General features: G+C 40.2%; 1 protein-coding gene across 1 annotated transcript; it reads left to right on the top strand.

Moving 5' to 3' along the window:
* The first annotated feature begins 4941 nt into the window (after nucleotides 1-4941).
* On the top strand, nucleotides 4942-6141 carry LOC133930164 (vegetative cell wall protein gp1-like). Its single transcript, XM_062376847.1, has 2 exons — nucleotides 4942-5599; nucleotides 6137-6141. The coding sequence occupies exons 1-2, from the start codon at nucleotides 4942-4944 to the stop codon at nucleotides 6139-6141; spliced, it is 663 nt and encodes a 220-aa protein (XP_062232831.1).
* The last annotated feature ends 17422 nt before the right edge of the window (nucleotides 6142-23563 follow it).

Genomic DNA, 23563 nt, shown 5'->3' with positions numbered 1-23563 from the left:
TTGACACATTGGTCAGTTGCGGTCAGTGGGCAACTGCTCCTACCTTCTCTAGGTCTACAACAACTCCTTCTGCTATCATGATATTGCCAAAGAAAGCAACTCTAACATCCCAAAATTCTTAAACATATCATTAAGCATGCATGAGCATCATTAGCATCATGTTTAATTGTTTGAGCAATTTTTTCATGCAATTAAAATTAAACATAAATTGTTAAGTTTAATAGGAAGTGATGCATTCTAAAGGAACTCACAAATTTTCTGTGTAACTTAGGGCTTGAAATAATTTCAGAAATTATTCCATGGCATATGAAGAGTATTAGTGATTTTTCCAAGAGTTTTAGGATTTCATTTGAGGCCTTAAGAATTAGAGCAAGCTAGAAAAGGTTGCAAATTTGAAGACTTTTATTTCAATTTTGGCTCAACCTTTTTGGGCCAAACTAGTTAAAATGGGTTGCTCATGATTTATAGTATCCTACAAAAATTCTTCTAAGAATGTTGGAGCATGGGAAGACCTGCCATTGAACCAAAGAAGGGAAGGGGAAGGGATATTTGATTCATGTTAGTCACTGTTCATGGTGGGTCCACATATCATCTTCTCCACTGACCTCCCTCTCTCTGTTCACCATTGGACTTTCACGCTACTCATCGAGCCACATCGCCAGCCACCGAGCTGCTTCTAGACGGCGTTGAATTCCTTGACCAAGCAAGGTTAGCACTGCCTTATCTCTCTCTCCCCTTCACTTGTCTCTCACTACCGTCGAGAGAAACCGAGTGCACACACTGCCACCTCCCAAGCTCTATGCCATCAAGCTTGAATCTGCCTAGCCATATCCCACGAAGCCAGAAGGAGAGCCACCAAGAGTCGTCACCGACAATTCACGTGCGAGCCCCCTCCTTTTTCAGCCAAATCAAGCCTCTTGGCCCTCTCTTCCCCAACTCTAGCGGCTCTTTTTGCCCCTCCGCCATCAAACCACCACCACGCCACTTCTTTGGCCCAACTAAGAACTCGATGAGCTTCACCTCAAATCGAGCATGCGTTTGCACGCGCCATTTTTGCTTTGGCCTAGTGCTAGCATGGCTCTCCATGGGAGCCAAGCGCCGCCGCCGCCTCTAGCCGCCAACCATGCCACGACCAAGCACTTGGCCTAAGGACCGCCTGCTAGTTTTGCCTTAGCACACAACAACTCCCCTTGTTTTTAGCCGGCCAAAACACATGCCGCTTCGGCCTGTTCCCATGCGCGCGCTGCTGCCATGTGCGTCGCGGGCCGCCTTCCGATCATCGCTGTCAGCCATGTGTTCCTTGAATGGGCACATGTGTGTGTGCCTCGGCTACCCTCCCTATCCGAGCTCCGCCACTCCCACGCCGTCGACGTGCCGGACTGCACCCACCATGCAAGCCACCCTATGCACGACGCTGTGTAACCATGGCCTCAAGGCCATTTGACCGGAGTCAAAAGCCCGGTCCCATCAACCCATGGGTGTGGCTAGCTAAGCCTTGGTACAAAAAGATTTGGTGCATTTAGATTTTTGTCAATTCAGTTATTTTAGAAAATGCGAAATATAATTATTGTTGCACCATTAACTCAGCTAAAGCTTGTAAAATTCGTAGGAAAATGAATATAGCTCCAAAAATAGTGAAACCAATTTTGTTAACTTTGTATGATTATGCTATACTTACTAAAAAAATGCTACATGAAATATATACTAAATTTCCATTAAATTCATGAAATGTGTTTAAGCTTTAATAATTGATAATTAATTATTGGTAAGTCCAAAATTGGTGAAACCAATTTTGTTAATATTATTATATTATGCTCACCCTCATGATACAAATAATTAACTTTCTATTAGGATTAAGCTTTGGTTTAAAGCTTAAGTCATCCAGGAAAATTGTAAAATGATAAACCAAATTAAAAAATCATTGATAATATAAAACTCATGACATGATGCATTGCATCTCCACTGTTGTCCTACACTATGAAGCATCTCTCATCGCATATCATCCTTACTCATTGCGATGCATCGTTCTTTTAATTAGAAAATATTGTTTCGGAGAGTCGTGTGCTTGAGCCCGAGGACGAACTAGTGGAAGTTGTGAGTGAAGAACAAGAAGCACCACTCAAGCATCTATCGTCTTTCTCCTATATTTCAGTGAATTGTCGGTCAATTTGCTAGATATGCTATAAGTCCTATATTAATGTTTTAGCAAGTCGATGTCGCGAATCGGGTAGAACCTATTTGATGCATGTGTCCCTACCTTGATATATTGATGATCTTCGTCCTTGTAACCTGGGTATAACCATGTTAATGTCTAATTTAAAAGAAGTTTGGAATGCATAGCAATTCATAGGTCACCAGTAGAAGTCGAGTGGTAGTACATCCATCGTTCGTGAGCTATTAGGCCTTCGATTACTGTTTTAAAGGAACGACAAGTTGGGATGATGAGTTGGTGAATTGGAGATGAGATGTGGGTAGTGTTAGGGCAGTTCGGGAGAGGAGACCCAGGTATCATAGAGTTTGAGACAAGATGTGGGCGGTGTCAGGGGCAGCTCGGGAGAGGAGACCTGGATGCCATAGACCACTTGCATCACTTAAGCACCGATCGTTGGTGCCGTTGGCTTAAGTACTTTTTTGTACTAACAACATATCCGAATATGGTAAAGATGAGCCGAATACCTTATGTTGATGTAACCCTTTGGCTTGAATGTCTACAGTTTTGTGGGCTGGCGGGTTTGTAGAGGTATCTAGGTTGCTCTGGGAGTGGATCTATTTGACCTCCGCACCAAGAGGTGCATGTCCCAATAGGTTGGGGCTTATTTGTGATAGGTTGTCACGGGTACCCCCTTGTGTAGCTAGTAGGTTGCACAAGCTGAATGGTCTCATTTGTGTGGGTAAAGAAGCACTCCTTTGTAAGGGGTAAGAACAATTTGAATTGCCATACCCCATCAATCGTAGAATTTCGTTTAGGTTGGGAAAATGAAAAGTATATGGGCATTTAGGAGAAGTATATGCTAATGCTTATTTGAGTTGAGCAAGTTTACATTCTTGGAGGTTTTGGTTATTATCGATTAATAATAGTTGATCATGTCATTATATTGATCAAAGTGCTTTTTGCTGAATCAACTTAACTCTATAGCCATTTCCTTGTTATTCATCCAAATGTATTATCCTTGGAGTCGGGACTAGTATATACCCATATTGTGTAAGTCTTGCGAGTACCTTCGTACTCAGGGTGCTGCTCTTAAGTTGATGCAGGTAACAATTAATTAGTGTACGGATATTTCTAACCTACCGATGCCGACGATGGGCAGGAGTAGAGGAGGTATAATCAAGTTAATCTCGGTGGTGCCTTTTGGGCAATAGCGCCACTGATCTTTTGTTTTTAATACTATCCACTGTGTATGAAAACTCTGATATTAAGTAGAAACTGGTATGATGAATAAGGTATGTAATAAAAGTTTAATCTTTGCACTCTATTTATATCTTGTGATGAAACTATGTTGTAAATGGTACATGATATGATATTATGCTTTGTTGAGCATATATCGGGACTGTAACACCCTGAATTTTAGCATATAAAAATATAGCAAAATTGCTCCAAATTAAAACTTTTTCTAGTTATTAAACTAGTATAAAACCAAGGAAGTGTATATTTGATGTATATATACTTGTATGTATATATTCAAATATATTATTTTGGCTAAGTATTCCAGAAAGCATCAAGTTGATTTCTAAATTAATCATTGCATTGAATTGATCATATGCATTTTGATTTATTGGTTCTTATGGTTCATTGTGTGGCGATTCAATATTGAGGTTCTCTCAAATTCGAATCCATTTTAGTTATCTTGGCAATTCCCTAATCCAATTTCAGATCTGAATTCAAATACTCCTATTTGAATTTAATCCCAAATATCTCCGAGCCAAATTCATATTTAAATCCTCATTCTGAAATCATGTCAATTGAATCTCATTTTGATTTACTCCGATCCATATTCATCTAAATCCTAATCGAATTGCATTCACATGCAATTCGAATCATTCGAGTTATAGTCCAATTCAATTTCTCAATTCATTGATTTACCCAAATCCCGATGCTTCCCGTTCAAATATTATTCCTAATTCAAATACCCTTATTTTAATTATGCCAAACTCCATTTCAAAGCCAAATTCGATTACTCTTTTTTTTAATCAATCTCAAATCCGGATTCATCAATCATTATCGATTTCGTACCCGCATGCAATTCGAATAATTCGCGTTATATTCAATTCATGCCAAGTTCAATCATTCGCAATTTCAACTCAATTCTATTCAATTGCATTCAAATTGAATCACTCAATCTCAATTTGAATATTTCCAAATCCTATTACCAATTCAAACTATTCAATTGATTCCTTGCAAATACAAATACAATTCAAATACATCCATTTGAATTATCACACATTTCATTTACAAATTCTAATACATCTTTTGCAATTCAAATACACAAATATCTCTCACCATCTCTCCCTCTCTCAGATCTTTCCCTCTCTCTCTGTTCTTCTCATGCCCATCCCCTCCCTCTGTGCTCTCTCTCCCTCTGATCTTTCCACTGCGTCGGCCACCCAGGGCAGGCCCATGCTCCTCTCTCTCTCTTCCTCTGATCTTTTCACCACCATGCCCCATGCCCTCACTGATCTTTTCGTCTGGATGGCAACAGCCATTTGCTCTCCTCCCTCTTGCCTTCACCTGCAAGCCATCCTCCACACCGAACAACTACATACATACACTCCAGCCTACACAACACAACAGCAGCAGCTCTCCGTTGCTTCTCCTCTCCCTGCAAGCATACACACACGCAGGCATACACATCACAGCACAAGCACAGCCGCCCACGAGCTCCTCCGGCGCCGTTCTCTCCTCTTCGCGCCATGTTGCAGTTCCCACGTGCTCGTCGTCCCATGCCGGCCTTCGCTGTTCCTCTCCGCCGCCATGACCTCCTCCTGCGTGCGCCGCCCATGCCGGTGAGCCCCTCTCCTTTCCCTGCCCTCCTCTGTTCGGCACCGCCGCCCAGCTCAGCCGCCGTGCGCGCCACACTCCTGGTCGCGCCGCGTCGTGCCGCCTCCGACCCGCGCCGCCGCGCCGCGCAGCCTGACCGCCCAGTCCACCGCGTAGCCGGCCACCCCTCCCCGTTGTGCGCGCCATCGTCGTGCAAGCATAGCCGCCGCTCGGCCCACGTCGCGTCAAGCCGTCCTGGCCACTGCCGCACGCGGGCCGCCGCCCTCTATGCCGCGCTCTTGCGTTTCCCGCGTGTGCCGCCATCTCCTCCGGTGCCGCCTACATTGCCTCGGCCGGCCACCATCCGTCCGGCAAGCTCCAGCCTCAACCCCCCGGCGTCCTCTCTCTCCGCCGGCCTCACATCTCCGGCTCCTCCTCCCTCTCCGACGCCACCAACTCCACCGGCGCGTGCCGCACAGCTCCGCCGTGTGCCGTCGCCGGTGAGTTCCACCGCCGCCTCCGTCTCCTCTCCAGCCGACTTCTACTCTCTCCCCGGCCGCTCCCCTTCTCCCTTCTCCCCGGCTGACCGCCCTCCGCGCTCGCCTCCCTCCACCTCTCTCTGTGAGCCGCTCGGGCAAAAAGGCCGGGAGGCCTTATCCCTTCAGCCCTCCCCTCTCTGCCGTGTGGGCCCACGGACCGGTCCACCGGCCTGGTTCACGGTGGACCGCACACCCGCAGCCCACACCGGTCCACGGACCATGAACCGAGTCCATCCAAGTCCGGTCCACGGTGCACCACCCTCACACCCACTCTAGTCCACAAATTCCGTAGACCGAGTTCGCGAAACAGTAGTCCTTTTTAATTTCCAGATTTATCTTTTCGGTAAATCTTCCGATAGCCATATCTCCTCCAATTCAACTCCGATTTCGGCGATTCTTTCGCCAATGTTCCTCTAAAATCATAATCTACCTCCATGCCAAATCTTGTAAATTTTGGAGTTCGTTTAATTTTCTCGTTTGGTAATTATTTGTATTGCGGCATTTGATCTAGATTTAGATTTTCTCCTTTAACAAATAAAGTCGAGTTTAGATAATTCCATAAGTGTGTTTGAGATATAATCATATTTAAGTTGCTTATATTAATCTCGCTTAAGTGTAGGTTAATCATCATATGAGTTAAAGGGTAGGTTTTAGATTAATCTTTTAATCAATGTTGCAATGTATTGTTATTTCATGTGATATTTCATGTGATGGCTTACAATTAATCTTAGCTCAATTAAGGTAATCAATTAACTCGTGTAAATGATAGATAAATAGATATTAGTCATTAGAATGTGATAGAATAATTTAACATTGGTAATTAATTAATTGAATAACCTTTTGATAATTAATTAATTAGATTCAAAGAATAGATTAGCCTAATTAATTAATTGCTTGTATGCTTTTATGATAGCATTAGAGTATAACTTAATTAGTGTGGCAATTAAACAACACTAGGTAATTAAGGTTAGTTGCTAAACGACCATGTTTTAGTGCTATAAATTAGAGTGTTTAATCTTCACACTTAAGCACTTATAATTGTCTAGAGTTATACTTATGTATATATGTATACATACTCACATACATATAGACATGAGTATTACACATATATTCATGTCGATACACGTGCACTCACCTACACGTAGAATCTTTAGTTGTTGTCCTTCGACAGTTAATCTAATAAGAGTTCACCTAGTTAATCGTGATTTGTTCAGGTTTTCTCTTAAGTTGATAAAACAACTAGGTTAATAGCTTAGCCTAGCTTCGCTAGATTATCCCGTTATTCTCTGTGTACTAGCTTCGTTTTGATTAGAGTTGCCGATCGTCTTCCGCTAGGTTTAGCTTTTGTCGTTTTCTTCGTCGTTCTTCTTCCGCTTTGATATTTCATTTGGTTTTATTCTGGTGTTCAACTGCTTAGTCGTTGTGCGCTTTTTGTCGTTAATCTGCGTAGACTCGAAGTCGAGGTTCTAAGCAAGAACGCGAGGAAGGAACTGAAGGAAAGATCCAATGATGAAGAAGAACCCTGGGAAATTCAAGAGACAAGACCAATCTTGAATTGACCCTTCAAGAAGGTAAGTCCTATTTCCTTGATCATACTGAACCTATGTTTTCAAATAATATATATGATCAACTAAAATCGGACTTATTATCGCATGTGCTATATATTGCATTTCTTTCAAACTACTTGTAGTAGTTAACCCTATCAACACTGCCATGCCATACATGTTATCATCCAGAATACATATCACCCTAGGAATACCTGTTGTTACATATATTAACAATAGACGACACCTTGATATCTAGCATGCTTAGGATTGAATACATCTCCTCGGAGATGTCGCTTTTAAAATACGTCTCCTCGGAGATATTGCTTTTAAAACACTTCTCTTGGAGACCAATTTGCTATTATCAACAATAACTCATATACCATGATTCCTTGATGGTTGTGAATTCCGTGATTGTGGTGAAATCCTTGATGTCGTGTGGGACATGGAAGGTGATGTGTAAAAATGGGTGAAAACTGTTTTGGCGTGGGCAGGTAGAGTAGTCCTCCGGGGAGGATGCTCATAGGGGCTTGAGTTACATGATGGTATTCATTGCCCATGAAGATGCCTAGCCCGGCCGCTTAAGGACCGAGTCTTGCGCCGTCATGCTTAGTCACCCCGTGCAACCATACGTCCTGTATGGGCAGGACTTGATTTTCCTTCACTGGACTGAGTTGGGCATCATACCAGGAGGCTGAGAGCAACGAGCAGCCAGGGGTCTATCTGTCCCGCTGTTTGGAGGTTCAGGGACCGGCTTAGGCTTAAAAATGGAGGCTGGCCTTCGGAACATGCAGCTCTGGAACTTGGCGTGTCTCGTGGAAAAGTCCGGCAGGAAAGGTGTTTGGAGAGTCTCGGTATGATTCGCTCCTCCGCTTGCAACGGTTGGAGGCTGAGCATATCGTATAGGTAAAGCTGTACAACCTCTGCAGAGTGTAAACCTATTCGAATAGCCGTGTCCACGGTCATGGACATGCAAAGCATTGACCTCACTTGAATAGACTCCGGGTGCGTGCGTCTTGATGTGTGAGTGTGTGGACTAGATGTCCGTGTGATGTGGTTCCTGGCTCGATCCGCCAGAAGCTGTGTGGTACTAGAGGTACACCAGATGTGATAAAAAGGACTGCGGAGTGAGGTATAGCCCCTCCCAGGACTGAAAACCCCCAGATACAACTTGTTACCTTGGTTTTGGTTTTTAAAACTATTTCGACAGTTTTGCTATCAGGTCACCTTCTAATGCGTTGGGGACTTGAGGTGATACTCAGTACCAACAGAAGTTGCCTGATCCGTTTTACTTCTAAACCGTTTTGAAAGCTTTGTTATCAGGTTACCTTCTATTGCGTTGGGGACTTGAGGTGATACTCAGTACCAACAGAAGATGCCTGCCTTTGTTTTCAAAAGCTTTGTTACATTTATTTCAAAAAGGTTAACAATGGAGAATATAACTGGATACCTGCATAAAACCTGCTTTACGCTTAAAACTATGCCGTAAAGCCTTGTCCTTGAAATATTCATTATGCATCTATCAACCCTTTTGAAGTAGTATAGGACTTGTTGAGTACCTTCCGTACTCAGTCTTGTTGCTTTCAGATTGTTGAGTTGGAGATCAACCTCAATCCAGATGAATTCGAAGAGAAGAAGTCTAAGGTCGTGTCCGCACCCGAGTTGCCTGTGGCATTGGGTTGCATCGCCGTTTCGCTCCGCTGCGCTGTAGGCTCTTCTGCCTGGCTGGTCTGCTGTGGATTCTTCTCCACCAGACCATCTTTTCTCTTTTCAGGTATTTATTTTACTTATTTGTATTCGAAGTATGTATTTGATATCATTCTGTTGAATTCTGTGCGTATCAGCTACTTGATCCAGGGACTGATACAGGAGGTACAGGGGAACCCGGGTTCGGGGTCCTGACAGGGACTGCTAGAGTTACTCTTATTTTAATCAAATAGTGATTGTGATGGATGTTTTTAGATAATTGTTAGTGCTCAACACGTCAAATGATGGGTGTCTGCTAGCTCTTATCTTTATAGACAGATGTCACTATCGATTAAGCTGAGTGTGACTTGGACGGGTCTGACAACATGGTATTAGAGCTAAGGTTGATAGAGTTAACCATAGCTTAGTTAGTAAGTGGGTAATTAAAAAGTTGATAACTTTAAATTAAAAAGTTGATAACTTTATTAATTAATTTCAAGCTAAAACTCAAAATTTAGTATGGTTGCTCTATTTTATTCCTCCTCTATCCTAGAGCTATTCTCGTCTTGATGTTGAACCATTAAAATTGGAGAAAATTTGCTCTCTAACTTGCCTCATTCTTTCATGGGTTGAGGATGGATATATGCATGTGAGCATGTCTTCCACGTTAAGGAAGTTGGACCGATTAGTGAAGCTAGTCAAACTTATGGAATAGGAGTTAGGAAATAGTTCAGTGGATGTAAGCTCGTAGAACGACTACTCTAATATATTATGCCCTACAGGTGATGATGTAAGGCTTATTAGGTTTTGTAATGATTGTCGAAATGTGAGTGACATATCAATTAGGGTCATAAGCATCTTCATGTTTTTCCTTGTGCATGCATATCTATTGTGTTAGAATGATTCTTCCATACACATCCATGTCATTATATTCATCCCCCCTTGCTATCCGGAATTCCTTATCTATGTTACATACTTTTCATCACAAACTTTGGATGGATGATAATATGAGGACCCGTAACCATCTCGGGAATGATGACTCAGAAAGCTCAGGTGAATGGGACCCACCCCCGGCACCGACCATGGCGGAGCTACTGATGCCAATTGAGCAGAATCATCAAGACCAAACCCAACTCCTCTAAGCTTTGGTGCAAAATACGGCTCCTCATGGTGGAGGTGGAGCAAATCATCATGATGACTACTCCGATTTTCTTCGTACTCATTTGCTCATCTTCACTTGAGCTGAGGACCTCCTCGATGATGATGACTGGCTTTGTACCATTGAATAAAAGCTTGCTCTTATTTGGTTTGAGGATCATGAGAGGACCCTCTATGCTGCGGACCAATTTCAAGGAGCAGCTGGGGCATAGTGGACGAACTTCCTCACCATGCAACGGGTCAATCATCGCATGTCTTGGACAGAGTTCCGTGAAGCTTTTCACACCTATCACATCCCTACATGTGTGATGGATATCAAGAGGTGAGAATTCGTGGATCTTAAACAAAGGGGCAAGTTCATGATGGACTACGGTCAAGAGTTCAACTATTTGGTCCAATATTCCCCTAAGGAAGTCAACATCGATGTCAAGAAACAAGATCACTTCATAAATGGGCTGTCCTGCAAGATGAAAGATAGACTTGCAGCTCTTGAGTTCATCGACTTCAACAAGCTAGTAAACATGGCTATCACAGTGGAACACAAAATGAAGACCCATTAAGAGGAGAAGAAGTGCAAGAGAGCTCCGTGATGGGAGTATGCCAGATCTTCCAAAGGTAATATGATAAGTCGATTGGTGGACTTTCGATATTGATGATCCAAAGGCTCCGATCAGAATAGATCGAAACCCTCGTAACCACTACACCACTACTTCATGGTTATCAACCACGTCAATACATGGTTGACCTTATAAAGAAGGCTTTTCCTGCAAGTGAATCGAGAATACAAGCAAGAATAGGTAGATGCAATCTGAATATTGCTAATTACCAATGAAATACATGAGCTGGGGTTCCACAAACCTAAGCCATAGAAAGAGACGCACACATCCTGGACTCCGACCACGACACGCTTATAAGACCTGACAAGGCCCACAACGGTAACATAGCACTTATTTCATCAACTCTGACTAAACTATAAGAATCTATAGTTGATACTAGATCCATTGGAAAGGTCTCAATTGGACTCCGTATGTAAAAATTATGTCCGTTTAATTGACGTGGTGTCTTGGGACTCGACCTTGAGCTTGAGTCCCACTAGACTTCTAGTAAACTTTGAAGTTCGACTAGGACTTGACTTGGTGTGCGAGTAGACCTGACCTTCAAGTGATGACGTACAAACAAGCTTGAGATGCTTCTCCCATATTCCTAAGCAATAAAACATCAAAAGAATTTAGTAGCAACCCATCTAAGAAAGTATGAACAACGAGGAACAAGTTCATTTGGTGGTTTAATTGTTGTGCACGTGCTCTTGTAATTGGTACTTGTATCTCTTAAGGAGTAACATTGCATGTATCTGAAAGAGTGATGTCCACATCATCCTCCCCCTCTTGAATTGGAGTCGTCCTTGACTCTAGTTCATCTTCTTCTCCCAAGTAGGACTTTAAATCTGAAATGTTAAACATGGGTCTCAATGCAAAATCTGCAGGTAGGTCCAATTTGTATGCATTGTCATTTAGTTTCTCAAGTATCTTAAATGGACCATCAGCTCTAGGCATCAACTTTGATTTTCTTAATTCTGGAAACCTATGTTTTCACAAATACAGCCAAACTAAATCACCCAGGTCAAATATTTCTTTCCTACCTTTACTTCCAACAATCCTATACTTTTCAGTCATGCTCTTTATATTCCTTTTAGTTGTCTCATGCAGCTTGAGAATAAATTCAGCATATTTCTTGACATCAAAATTAAGTCTTCCAGAAGTAGGCAAAGGTAGTAAATCAATAGGAGCACGGGGATTAAGTCCATACATTACCTGAAATGAACTTACATTGGAAGTGGATTCTACCAACCTGTTGTAAGCAAATTCAATATGCGGTAAACACTCTTCCCACATATTCAAATTATTCTTTAAAATAGCCCACAACAATGTCGATAATGTGCGGTTGACGATCTCTGTTTGTCTATTAGTTTGGGGAAGACATGTAGTAGAAAACATCAGCTTTATTCCAAATTTGTTACAAAGTGATCTCCAAAAGTGGCTCAAAAACTTTGCGTCACAATCATAAATGATAGTATTAGGCACTTCATGTAGTCGAACGATTTTGCTAAAAAACAAATCAACTATATTTGTAGCATCATCGCTCTTGTGACAAGGTATAAAATATGCCATTTTAGAAAATCGATCCACAACTATAAATATACTATCCCTCCCCTTCTTTGTTCTAGGCAAACCTAAAATAAAATCCATAGAAATATCCTCCCATTGTACACTAGGAACATGAAGAGGCATGTAAAAACCATGTGGATTTAAGCGAGACTTAGCTTTATTGCAAGTAGTGTACCGAGAAACGTAGTGTTCGACATGGCGTCTTATCTTTTGTCAAAAGAAATGGGATACCAACGCATCTTTAGTCTTCTTTGCTTCAAAATGTGTCATCAATCCTCCACTATGCGCCTCCTGTAACAACAAAAGACGAACGGAGTTAGATGAAATGCATAACTTGTTAGCACAATAAAGCAAACCATCATTCAACACATATTTATTCCATGTTCCCTTCTTTACAATGTTCAATTACTTCTTTAAAGTCTAAATCAGCATCATATAAGTTCTTAATGGTCTCTAAACCAAAAATATTATGATCAACTTGATAAACACGGTATAACACCTAGAAAGCGCATTAACAATATCATTGTCCTTTCTTTTCTTATGTTTTGTGACATATGAAAATGACTCAATATTTTCTACCCATTTAGCATGTCACCTCAGTTTAGCATTACTTCTAATAATGTTGCAACGATTCATTATCAGAATGTATAACAATTTTTTTGGCCATAGATAATGTTGTTAAGTTTCAATTACACAAATTAAAGTATAGAATTCTTTATCATAGGTAAAATAATTCAGACTTGGTCCACTAAATTTCTCATTGAATAAGCAACATAAACAACCTTCTTTAATAAGCACACATCCAATTCAAATCCCGCTAGCATCACTTTTTAGCTCAAAAGTCATACCATAATCTGGGAGTTGTAGCAATTGAGCATGGGTGAGATTCTCTGTCAACAACTTAAATATTTTTTCTTGTGTAGGTCCCCATTTGAAAACTACACATTTCTTTGTCAATTCGTTCAATGGGTAGCAATGGTGGTGAAATCCCACACAAAACATCGATAGAATCCCACAAGATCATGAAAGCTTGTCACCTGTGTGACAGTCTCATGGGTTGGCTAGCTCTTTATGGCTTTGATTTTTGCCCCATCCACCTCTGTCCCCTGTGAAGTAACAACATAGCTAAGAAAAGAGGCTCGATCCATGCAAAAGGTGCACTTTTTGAGGTTACTGAACAAATATGCATATCTCAAAGCCTTAAAAACAACACGTAAATGATCAAAGTGGAGTTCATGTGATTTGCTGTAAATCAAAATATCATCAAAATGAACCACCACTGATCTTCCAATGAAAGCACATAAAAATTTGTTCATCAATCGCATGAAAGTACTAGGTGCATTAGTTAACCAAAAGGCATTACTAACCACTCATACAAGCCAAACTTAGTTTTAAATGCAGTTTTCCATTCATGTCTAAGTTTCATTCTATTCTGGTGATATCCACTTTGCAAATCAATTTTAGTGAAAATTATAGAACCACTCAACTCATCAGGCATGTCATCTAGCCTAGGGATAGGATGTTGATATCTTATGGTAATATTATTGATGGCTCTACAATCAACACACATACGCAAACTACCATCTTTCTTAGGAAAAAGAATAGGAACAACACAAGGACTAAGGCTTTCTCGTATGTACCCGCTGAAAGGTCTTGGACTTGTCGACTGAAATTCCTTAGTCTCCTCTGGGTTGGTCCTATATGCAGCACAGTTTGGCAAGGTCGCTCCCAGAATCAAATATGTTTTTTTACACAAAACTGTAGGAAAAATACCCATAGTGCAAATTTTCTATTAAGGGTTAGAGCGGGTTAGAGGTACAGATTACATTAGTTAAGAAGACCTTACCTAAAAAGCAAACCTAAACAAGAGTCTAACAAAGAGACAATAGAAGGCCGAATTACATGTTTTACATGAACTAGATCTAAGCTATTTCCCTGAACTTCAAGAGCTAGTGGTTGTGGGAAAGAGTCACATTCTCAAACATGAGACCATTTGTTTGTTTCCAAATCTCCCAAGATGCTATCATGAAAACTTCCATAAAGAATTGAAAATAGAATCTTTGTTTGCCCCAAAGGATCTTGATGCTGATGTCACAATGTGAGCACCATTCTATGCCCAAGGCATGCTAGCATCTCCTGTAAAAGGGCAATGAAAGAAGAGATGGTCTCTTGTTTTTTCAGTTCTGCAAAAACATAGCACACAGTTGTAGTCCGATGTACCAAAAAATTTTCTTCTCAGGATACTTCTTGTATTGAGTCTGTCCATGAGCAAAAGCCAAGAAAAAAAATTGATTCGAGGAATGCATATAGACTCCCATATCTAGAGGAAAGGCTTGGGTGGACTTAAGTGTTGATAGACTAGGGTATAAAATTTACTCGTGGAATATGTCTGATTGCCCCATAGGAAGAACTGATTGTCATGTTGCCGACTATCTAAATGTACCTGTTGCAACTCCTATAGGAGGCTGTCCAGCTCGTCATAAGATTGTAGTGTGAGGGGAATATTAAATAATGAAATGATGTCATCCTTATCAAGCACAACTTTAATAGAGAGTCTATCATCCTTTACAAAAGAGTGTAGTCAAGGGAATTTCTGTTGCATGGGTTCATTGAGCCAGACATCTTGCCAAAATAGAACTTTGTTTCCTGCACCCACTTCACATCGAGCAATACCTTGGTAGATGACATTTAGTCTTAAGACATCTTTCCACTAGAAAGGTCCAACCTCTCTAGATGCATGTGGAACTTCTGATTGGTAATATTTGTGCCATATAAGATGAACCCATGGGATGTTTTCCTTTTGATAGAATTTGTGCAAATGCTTCAAAAGAAGGGCATCATTCTTCAACCTAATATTGACGACTCCAAGGGCACCTTTCTGTTTTGGCAGGCACACTTTGTTCCATGCTGTAAGATTGCCACTTTTCTTATTAATAACATTTCCCCTCCACAAATAGTGCTTTCGTGTGTTATCTATATATTCAATGACCCGAGCTGGCAATTTCAAAGTGCACATAGCATATGTTGGCAGCGATGATAAGGAGGTGTTGACTACTTCCAGTATCCTAGGATACGAGAGAAGAGTTGTTGTCAGAGTTAATCTCCTTTTCCACCATGGCCATGATACGTGTTAAGCTTTGCATTCTTGGCTTTGTTGTTCCCATGGGAAGACCAAGATATGTGAAAGGAAGTGAGCCTACTGTGCAGCCAAAGGTCAAAGCGAGCCTCTGATTTTTATCTTCAGGCACGTTTATAGGGATCATGAGAGACTTATGATAATTCACCTTCAACCTTGCTGACTCCGAGAAAGAGTGTAGTAAAGCCTTAACGTGAAAGAGCAATGGAGCGTCAGCCTGCATAATCACTAGAGTATCATCTGCATATTGAACAATTGGAAAGTCCACTTCACTTGGCTGAGGTATTGGAGCTTTTAGCAGATCCTGCCTAAATGCCTTGTTCACAATGCTTTGCAGTAAGTCAGCTGCAATGACAGATAGAAGAGGAGATAGTGGATCTCCTTGTTCTCACCCTCCTTTTGCAGTGAAATTTCTTGCCAGGTACTCCATTTAACAGAACACTTGAAGTGCCAGTGCTCAGAACGTTAGTAATCCACTATAACCATTTTATAGAGAAGCCCATATGTTGCATAACTTGCAAGATGGCACTGTGCTCAACAATATCAAAAGCTTCGGCAAAATCTAGATTTAAAATGATAATCTCTCTTTTCGATTAGTGACATTAGTGAATAAATTCAAAAGGCCAAGCCAGGCAATCTTGAATTGACCTTGATTTGTTGAAGCCATATTGATTAATGTGGATCAGTTGTAAGATCAGTCTTTGTAATCTATTAGAGAAAATTTTTGTCAACAACTTGAGACTGCAATTGAGGAGGGAAAGGGGTCTGAAGTCATTCACTGTTTTAGGATTATGCATCTTGGGCACTAGGACAATAAAGGAATTGTTGATGCTCTCTAGACTGATTTTCACATCATAAAAATCTTGACATAGATTATAGAAATCCTCTTTGATGATATCCCATCACTTTTTTATGAAAAGCCCATTGAATCCATCCGGGCCAGATGCTTTATCAGAAGGCATGTGTTTGACAATGGCATCAATTTCCTCCTTGGTAAAAGGCTCAATGAGACAATCTAGATTCTGATGAGAGCACCCAATTTAGTGTGCATTTAGTTGTGACACTGTCTTTCTCCTATAGGACTTTGTTGCCATTGCATGAAAGAATTTTGTGCATTCATCACCAAATACCACCCAATTTAGTGTGCATTAGTTCTTCCAATATATCTTCTGATAATGCAGGAGTAATAGCAGATGATTTTTAATAATTGTTCTGAAATTCAATTCTGGCCGTAAATAGCATTTTCATCTGTAAATAGCATTTTCACCTTCTGCGATGATGTCATCTTGTAAATAGCATTTTCACCAAGAGTATTACTCCCTCCCATCCAAAATAAGTGTCGTTTTGGGTTTCATACAATGAACTATTTCAACACGCAAACTAGATAGAGGTTTACTTTAAACTAACAAATTGATTCTATTCATTAAAGCAATTGCTTAGAAGGCTAAGATTATTGACGGTTATGATTGTATTTAAACACAATTATTACAGAACATAAAGATATCCAAGCCTTAGCTAGATATACAATAAGTACTATCTTAGTAGCAAATAATTATGGTTCATAGAATAAAGATATCACTGCATAATATACAATTAGCTTCTTTAAACCCATTAATTCCATTCGATTATCACCTACTAAGCCCTTGTGGTTTGCCTCACCAGGGTGCACATAGGTAGTGTATACACATCCTCAGTTATTCGTTGAATATGACCTTGAGAATGACCATCGTGTGTCAAGTTTACCTAGCTTAGCTCATACCTTAACTACCATGCTATTTTCAACTAATAGATATAATCACCATGATTATATCTACCCGCTAATCTTCTAGTCATGAACTAGACAAAGGATAAAGAACACATATGATAATCAGGACCAAAATAATATATGATTGTAGATCTTTAATATAAAAGCTATTGATACTTCATAAAGCATAAGATGCAATCACCATCGTAGCATACCTTGATGGCAGCAGTTCTAACTCTGAACCCAATCTAATTAGAGCTTCGCAGTCTGATTAGATTGTCTAAACTATCCTAAACTAGTCTAGATAACTAAAACTAAAGTTAAATGCATTTCTCTGAGATTGGCTCTGGACTCGGGATCTTCGATGTTGAAAACATTGAGAGGGCCATCTATATATACCGCTACAAGCTCAAGAAAAAGAACAATAGCAAAGTGGTTGCACACATGGTTGGGAGAAAGGATCAGGGGTGGAACCAACCTATTTGGGTGTCGAAGGAAGTCTTCACCAATATGAAAGGGTCTCAATCGGTTTGGGTTCCAAAGAAGACTTAAAATCCACAGGTCTTCGGGGATTTGGAGACTTGGCACACAAGATTAAGTGTACAAGATTGGACGCATTGATCATCATATACCCAAATCCCCATCCAAAGGTGAAAGGTACTAGATATAAAATGTTTTCAATTGGTATCTTTGCCTTGCCTAGGATTGCATGTGGTTAATTCGCTTCATTGCAATGCTTAGTGTAGGTTTTTATATGGTAGGTTGCTTGTATTTCTCTCTCTCTCTCTCTCTCTCTCTCTCTCTCTCTCTCTCTCTCTCTCTCTCCTATGAGAAACCTACATGCTTTATTAGTTGTAGGTTTCTTTTATGGCACTAGTCCTTCAGTTGATAATCACTAGCTCTTCAATTAGTATTCCTTATGTGCCATGAACCAATCCATTGGATAAATTTTCCATTGTTATCAATAGTAAGTGCATATCTCTTACAAGTATTCAACACTTGTATGCACACTTTTAGAGGGAGTATATCTTATGGGTTGTGATTTTGAGACTAATATGTGTTTCAAGTGATATCTTTTGTAGTCACATGAAGTGATCAACAAGTCCCCAGAGGTATGCAATGCCTAAAAGATTCAATTGGTATCATTGTCAATTCATTTTCTACATTTAAGCTACATCCATGCATGATATGTCTTAAACTTCCTATCTTATCATATTGTCTAGTTGTGCATATGTTTTATTCTCATCATATGAATGCACACATATAGGGGGAGTTTAGATTATGTCATGTGAGTTTCATGATTTGTGATCCTTGTTTGTCTTTTGTAATTGGTATCAATGCATCTTATTTTTTCAATTGGTATATCTTTTCAATTGGTATCACTACCTCATATCTTAAGTAGTATCATTCATATGGATCATATTTTATGAAACTCTCTCCCAAATGCTCTAAAGCTTTCCCTTGAGTTCAACATGTGTTTGTAGCCTTTTTGAGATTATTGATAAAGGGGGAGAATTTTGAGACCAAAGCAAGGAGCAAGAACTATCTCGAGTAGATTGTTGACAAAGGGGATGCATCTTGGGTTGACAAAGGAGATGAAGAAGCTCTTTCATGGGTTGATTAAGGGAGATATAAAAAGATGGGAGATTGTAGCAAAAATAGGAGTATAAATTGGTAAGAACATGATTGCCTTACAATTAGTATCATAATTTGTTCTTACCATGCATCCAAGCAAAGAGATATGGCCTTATGAACTTTTGAAATCATGTATTCTCTTAATTGGTCTAAATTGGTATCATTTGCCTCTTACTTTGGTTGTGTTGTCATCAATCACCAAAAAGGGGGAGATTGTAGCAAAAATGGCCCTATTAGGCAATGATTGTGATTTTAGTGATTAATAAAATATAGTCATTGGGACTAACATGTTTGTCAAGAATATATATTAGTAGGTTTCATGGATGCAATACATCAAGAAGCCATCGCAGCTGGGATAAAGTTTGATTGAATTGGGAAAAGTCCTAAAGAAATTGACCTCACCGGATTGTCTGGTGATGGGAGGAATTTTGCACTGGAGTATTTAACTGAAGAGTCATTTTTCAAAGAAATTTGAAGTTACATGCACCGGATTGTCCGGTGATCTGAAGGATGCATACACCAGACTATTTAACAGAAGGATTGTTTTTCTGGAGAAAATCTGAGTTGAACTGACCGGATTGTTCGGTGACTTAAAGGAGTTATCACCAGACTATTTAACAGAAGCTTGGTATTATCGGAGGAAATGGATTATAAGGCACTGGATGATCCGGTGATGAGATGGATATCACACCAGACCATTTTGTGACTTGTGTCACGGTGCAGACGACTATAACTCACCGGATTGTCTGGTGATACTATGTGGATGAACACCAGAGCAATTTACACAGAGGTTGTCGAAGATGAGAAGGCTCAAGTGTACACATCGGCTAGTCCGGTGATGGATTGAAGATTACATCGGACAATCCAATGGTCAGAAGAACTCTGAGTGGAGTTCTAACGACAAGTTTCTGATGGTCAGAAGAACTCTGAGTGGAGTTCTAACGGCAAGTTTCTAAGAATGTACACACCGGATGATCCGGTGCTTGTACCTCTGTTAACACCAAATCATCCGGTGTTCACAGAATATGTGAGCCGTTGGGAAGCTAGTTCACGGGGTTGAGGCTATAATACCCTTCCATTCATTCATTTGAAGTTGCTGGAGTCTAGAGAAACCCTTGTACACCTAAGAAGACATCTAAGCCATCCAAGAGCATAAAGTGTTAATCCAAGATGATTAAGCACATCATTAGTGAGTGATTAGTGCTTATAGGTCTAGAGAGAAGAGTTGCTAGGTGTTGCAACCTACAGTGTGGATCAAGGAGTGATCCAAAAGTGTACCCGAGAAGTACGCCGACACGAGTCTTTGTGACTTGCCAGTAACTTGTTGAACCTCCGACTTGGTGTGGAGCGGCGACAAGAGGATTGTGTGGGGACGCGTAGACCCTTGTCTTTGTGACTAAAGCTCTGAAGTGAAGATGACGTTCAAATGACTAGAAGAGAGGTTAGTGGTGAGACCTCGCCTTGGTGGCTTAGTGGCTCATCGTTCTTGAGGCTTTATCTTGGTGACTTGGTATCTCAAGAGTTGTGACCAAAAGAGACTTAGCCACCGGGAGCATATCCTTTGTGGAGCTCCAACGTGCACTAGGGGTTGCTTGTGTGCCACCGATACCACGGGATAAAAATCTCTCATGCTGAGTTTGTCTCTCTACCTTATTTACGTTTTTGCATTTACATACTTGCAATTTACATTGCAATCCTTATGAACGGTAGAAGTAGACACATTAGATAAGCTTAGAGCACATTTAGATAGAAATTGATATAGACTTATCTTGTGAAAATTTTGGAGCCAATAGTTATAAGTGTCCTAATTCACCCCCTCTCTTAGGATGTCCTCGATTCCCTTCATTGGGGAAGGACCTCAGAATCATATCATCACCCTGGACGTTAGCTTCCGGGGTACTGAAAATACCATTGCCCAAACTTGGTTATGGTCGAGATGATGTTGCTCCTTGTTCGCTATGTTGAGGGAGTTTGTTCCTTGATCTTTGAATCATTGCGGGTGGAGGCACCACCTAAATAGTAGGCGTTCCCAGGCTAAGTTGACGTCGAATATCAGGGTTCCCCTGATTTTCCTCTGCCCATTGATGATGGGCAGTACCCAGGGCCTGTAGAGCCCCAGTTGCTACTACTGGGTCCTTGGGGGATTTTTCCACCATCATTCATCATGGTGCCCGGATCCTCCAAGTTTTGCTCAATGGGTGTGTCACTGGCTCCGATCATAAACACGAGTTAATCTGTTCGGCTCTTTTGGTCATCAATGGAGCCGTCATCACCACTGTCAACTCCCACTTTTGTTGTCAGTATCCATGAAATGAAGAACATTAGGCTCCTTAGGATCCCACTCGAGGTGTCCCACCTCGCGGTATGTGTCTAATGGACTGGACTCGATGGTAACGGTGTCGATCAGTTCACCTTGATCGTCCCAGCGGTACGCCCTCATTCCGAAGGTGATCTCTGAACTGGTAGGAGGTGGTACAAAGATGACTACCGTGGACTCAAAGTGATCGTAAAAGCTGGTGTCAGAGAATCTAACACGAATGTGCACTTGAGACATGATCGATCCTGAAAAACAGATGAAGGCCCCTACCTGGCGCGCCAACTGTCGAAGATTAGCTCCTGACAATATGTTCGTAATTGAACTGGGGTACCTTCGAGATCAGGGATCAAGTAAGAAACAAGACATGCGATGTATACAAGTTCAGGCTCTAGAGAGGAGTAATACCCTACGTCCTGTGTGGATGATGTCGTATATAGATAGTCTCAAGTACAAGCAAGGTGGACAAACCTATTACAATGGAGTAGATCGGATAAAAACTAATCTAGGGTTAAAGTCATCAAGTATCTCCAAAGATAAGGTCTTGGTGTTTGCGTCGAGTTGTGTAGACATGGATCTGTTATCCGTTGTATTTTCTCTGGGGGTTAAGGTCACCGCCTTATAAAGGGGTCCTGGCGCCATCTTAGTCCTAGCCGTAATTGATATGGAGTCATTCATCTTATCAGTCAAGGCAAGGTAGTCAAATCCAGCTTAGGTACTAGTCATACTTGAGTCGTTCCCGATCGAGACCTTCCTAGTACATGTCTTTGTGATCTCCAGTTATATCAGGTCCCGCAGATTCGAGTCCACAATATCTAGAGTTGTCCATTAGATATATTGTGTACCCTATCCGTGTATAGTATACTCCTTATGCGCATATACCATATAGTTAGATATTTGATAACTATCTCTTGGTTATTCTAAATAACATTTTGAGAAGAGCATGCCACTAGATTGTTGTCAAATTGTTCATTGCAGTGAGCTGCAAACTTATCCATATGAACTTGTTTTTCTTTTCTAATAGATTTGAGGTATAGATCAACCAAATGCTTAGAGGTACGATTTTTATTCATACGATGATTTATAAATCCACACTTATGACAATTTATGAGTTATCATTGTGGTCATTTTTCTTGAAATTGTCTTTGTCCTTGTTAGATCCATTGAATTTTTGCTTATTATTGTGTTTCCACTGTCCTTTGATTTTCTTTTGGTGCCTTTTGTGACCATCAAATTTGTTTGTATTCTGAATGTTTGAATGCACTTCAAGCAGTGGTGCTGCACCTGTTGGGCGATTTTGATGATTCTTCATTAGAAGTTGATCATGTTTTTCTTCCTAGAGTAGAGTGTAGATCAATTCAAAATACTTTGTATACTTCTGGGTGCGGTATTGCTGATGCAATACCCTATTATCCAAAAGAAAAGTGGACAAAGTCTTCTTGACAATGTCTGCATCTGAGACAGGTTGATTAGAGAAACACAATTTGAAGCAGATTTTATGAACAACAAAGTTATAATCTGCCATAGACTTAAAGTTCTGAAGATGAATGAGTGACCATTCATGTGTTGCTTCAGGCATAATTATAACCTTTTGCTGATCATAACGCTATTTGAGTGATAAAGAGCAAGTGGATTCTCTTTCGTTAGATATTCATTTTTTAGACCAAGATGGAGCTGATGCATTGAAAAATATAAGGCAACATATTTGAGTTGGTTAGATACCTCTAGAGCTTTAAGTTGAGGTTCATTTATTGTTGCAATAAGACCTCGGGATGTTGAATAGATTTTTACGTCTATAACCCAAGTTAGACAGTTGCTACCATCTAATGCGAGTTCATTGAAATCTTTGTTGGAGATATGAGCCATGTCCTATATGAAATAATCATGTATTCAATTAATTTACCATGATAGTAAATTAAATAGCATGGAATATTGTAACCATGAAAAATATAAATTCAAGAAAATTCTTGAATAATCATAGGTGTATACCTTCAATTCAAGACTAATGAAAAATTCGCTGCTAATATCTTTGGACTCCACTTCTGAAAAAATGGGTGCCTATAGTCACCGCCGAAGATAGACTATGTACTGTTAAATATTGGTAAAACATGATAAAGGTAATCACCATGTCATTATAAAACACAGTGTAGACTTCGCAGCAGTGGGCGAGAAACTCACTGCTATGCACATGAACTCCAATACCTTGTGTTTTGCCAAGATAATTGAAAGTAATCACCAATAAGATTTTTCATAATTTTCAACAAATTATTTAAGCTAATATGATGCTTAAATAATTAAGAAATGCAAAAATAAATAAATAATTAATTCCAATAAAGCAATTAAAGAATGTAACAAACTACAAATATAGTAAATAATATAGTATTACTGAGATAATACATGTATAGTGCAATTGTACATAATATTATGCACTTCTTGATGACCTGAGGGTCTGAAATGTATATAAAGCATAACATAGTTTATGCAAAATATTAGAACTTAAACAAAAATAATAGTAAACTATTATTATATTTTTAATGTTGACGTGTAATTTTCTAGAAACCCAATGGTTTTTTTGTAAAATTTATGTCACCAACTTGATTATTGGACCGAATGGGCTTGACGCCTATTGAATCTTTTTGGCCCATGTGGTTCGTTGACCCGGTC

This window comes from Phragmites australis, chromosome 10, assembly GCF_958298935.1.
Source record: "Phragmites australis chromosome 10, lpPhrAust1.1, whole genome shotgun sequence".
NCBI classification, from domain to species: domain Eukaryota; kingdom Viridiplantae; phylum Streptophyta; class Magnoliopsida; order Poales; family Poaceae; genus Phragmites; species Phragmites australis.
This window is presented reverse-complemented; position numbering and strand designations above follow the sequence as displayed.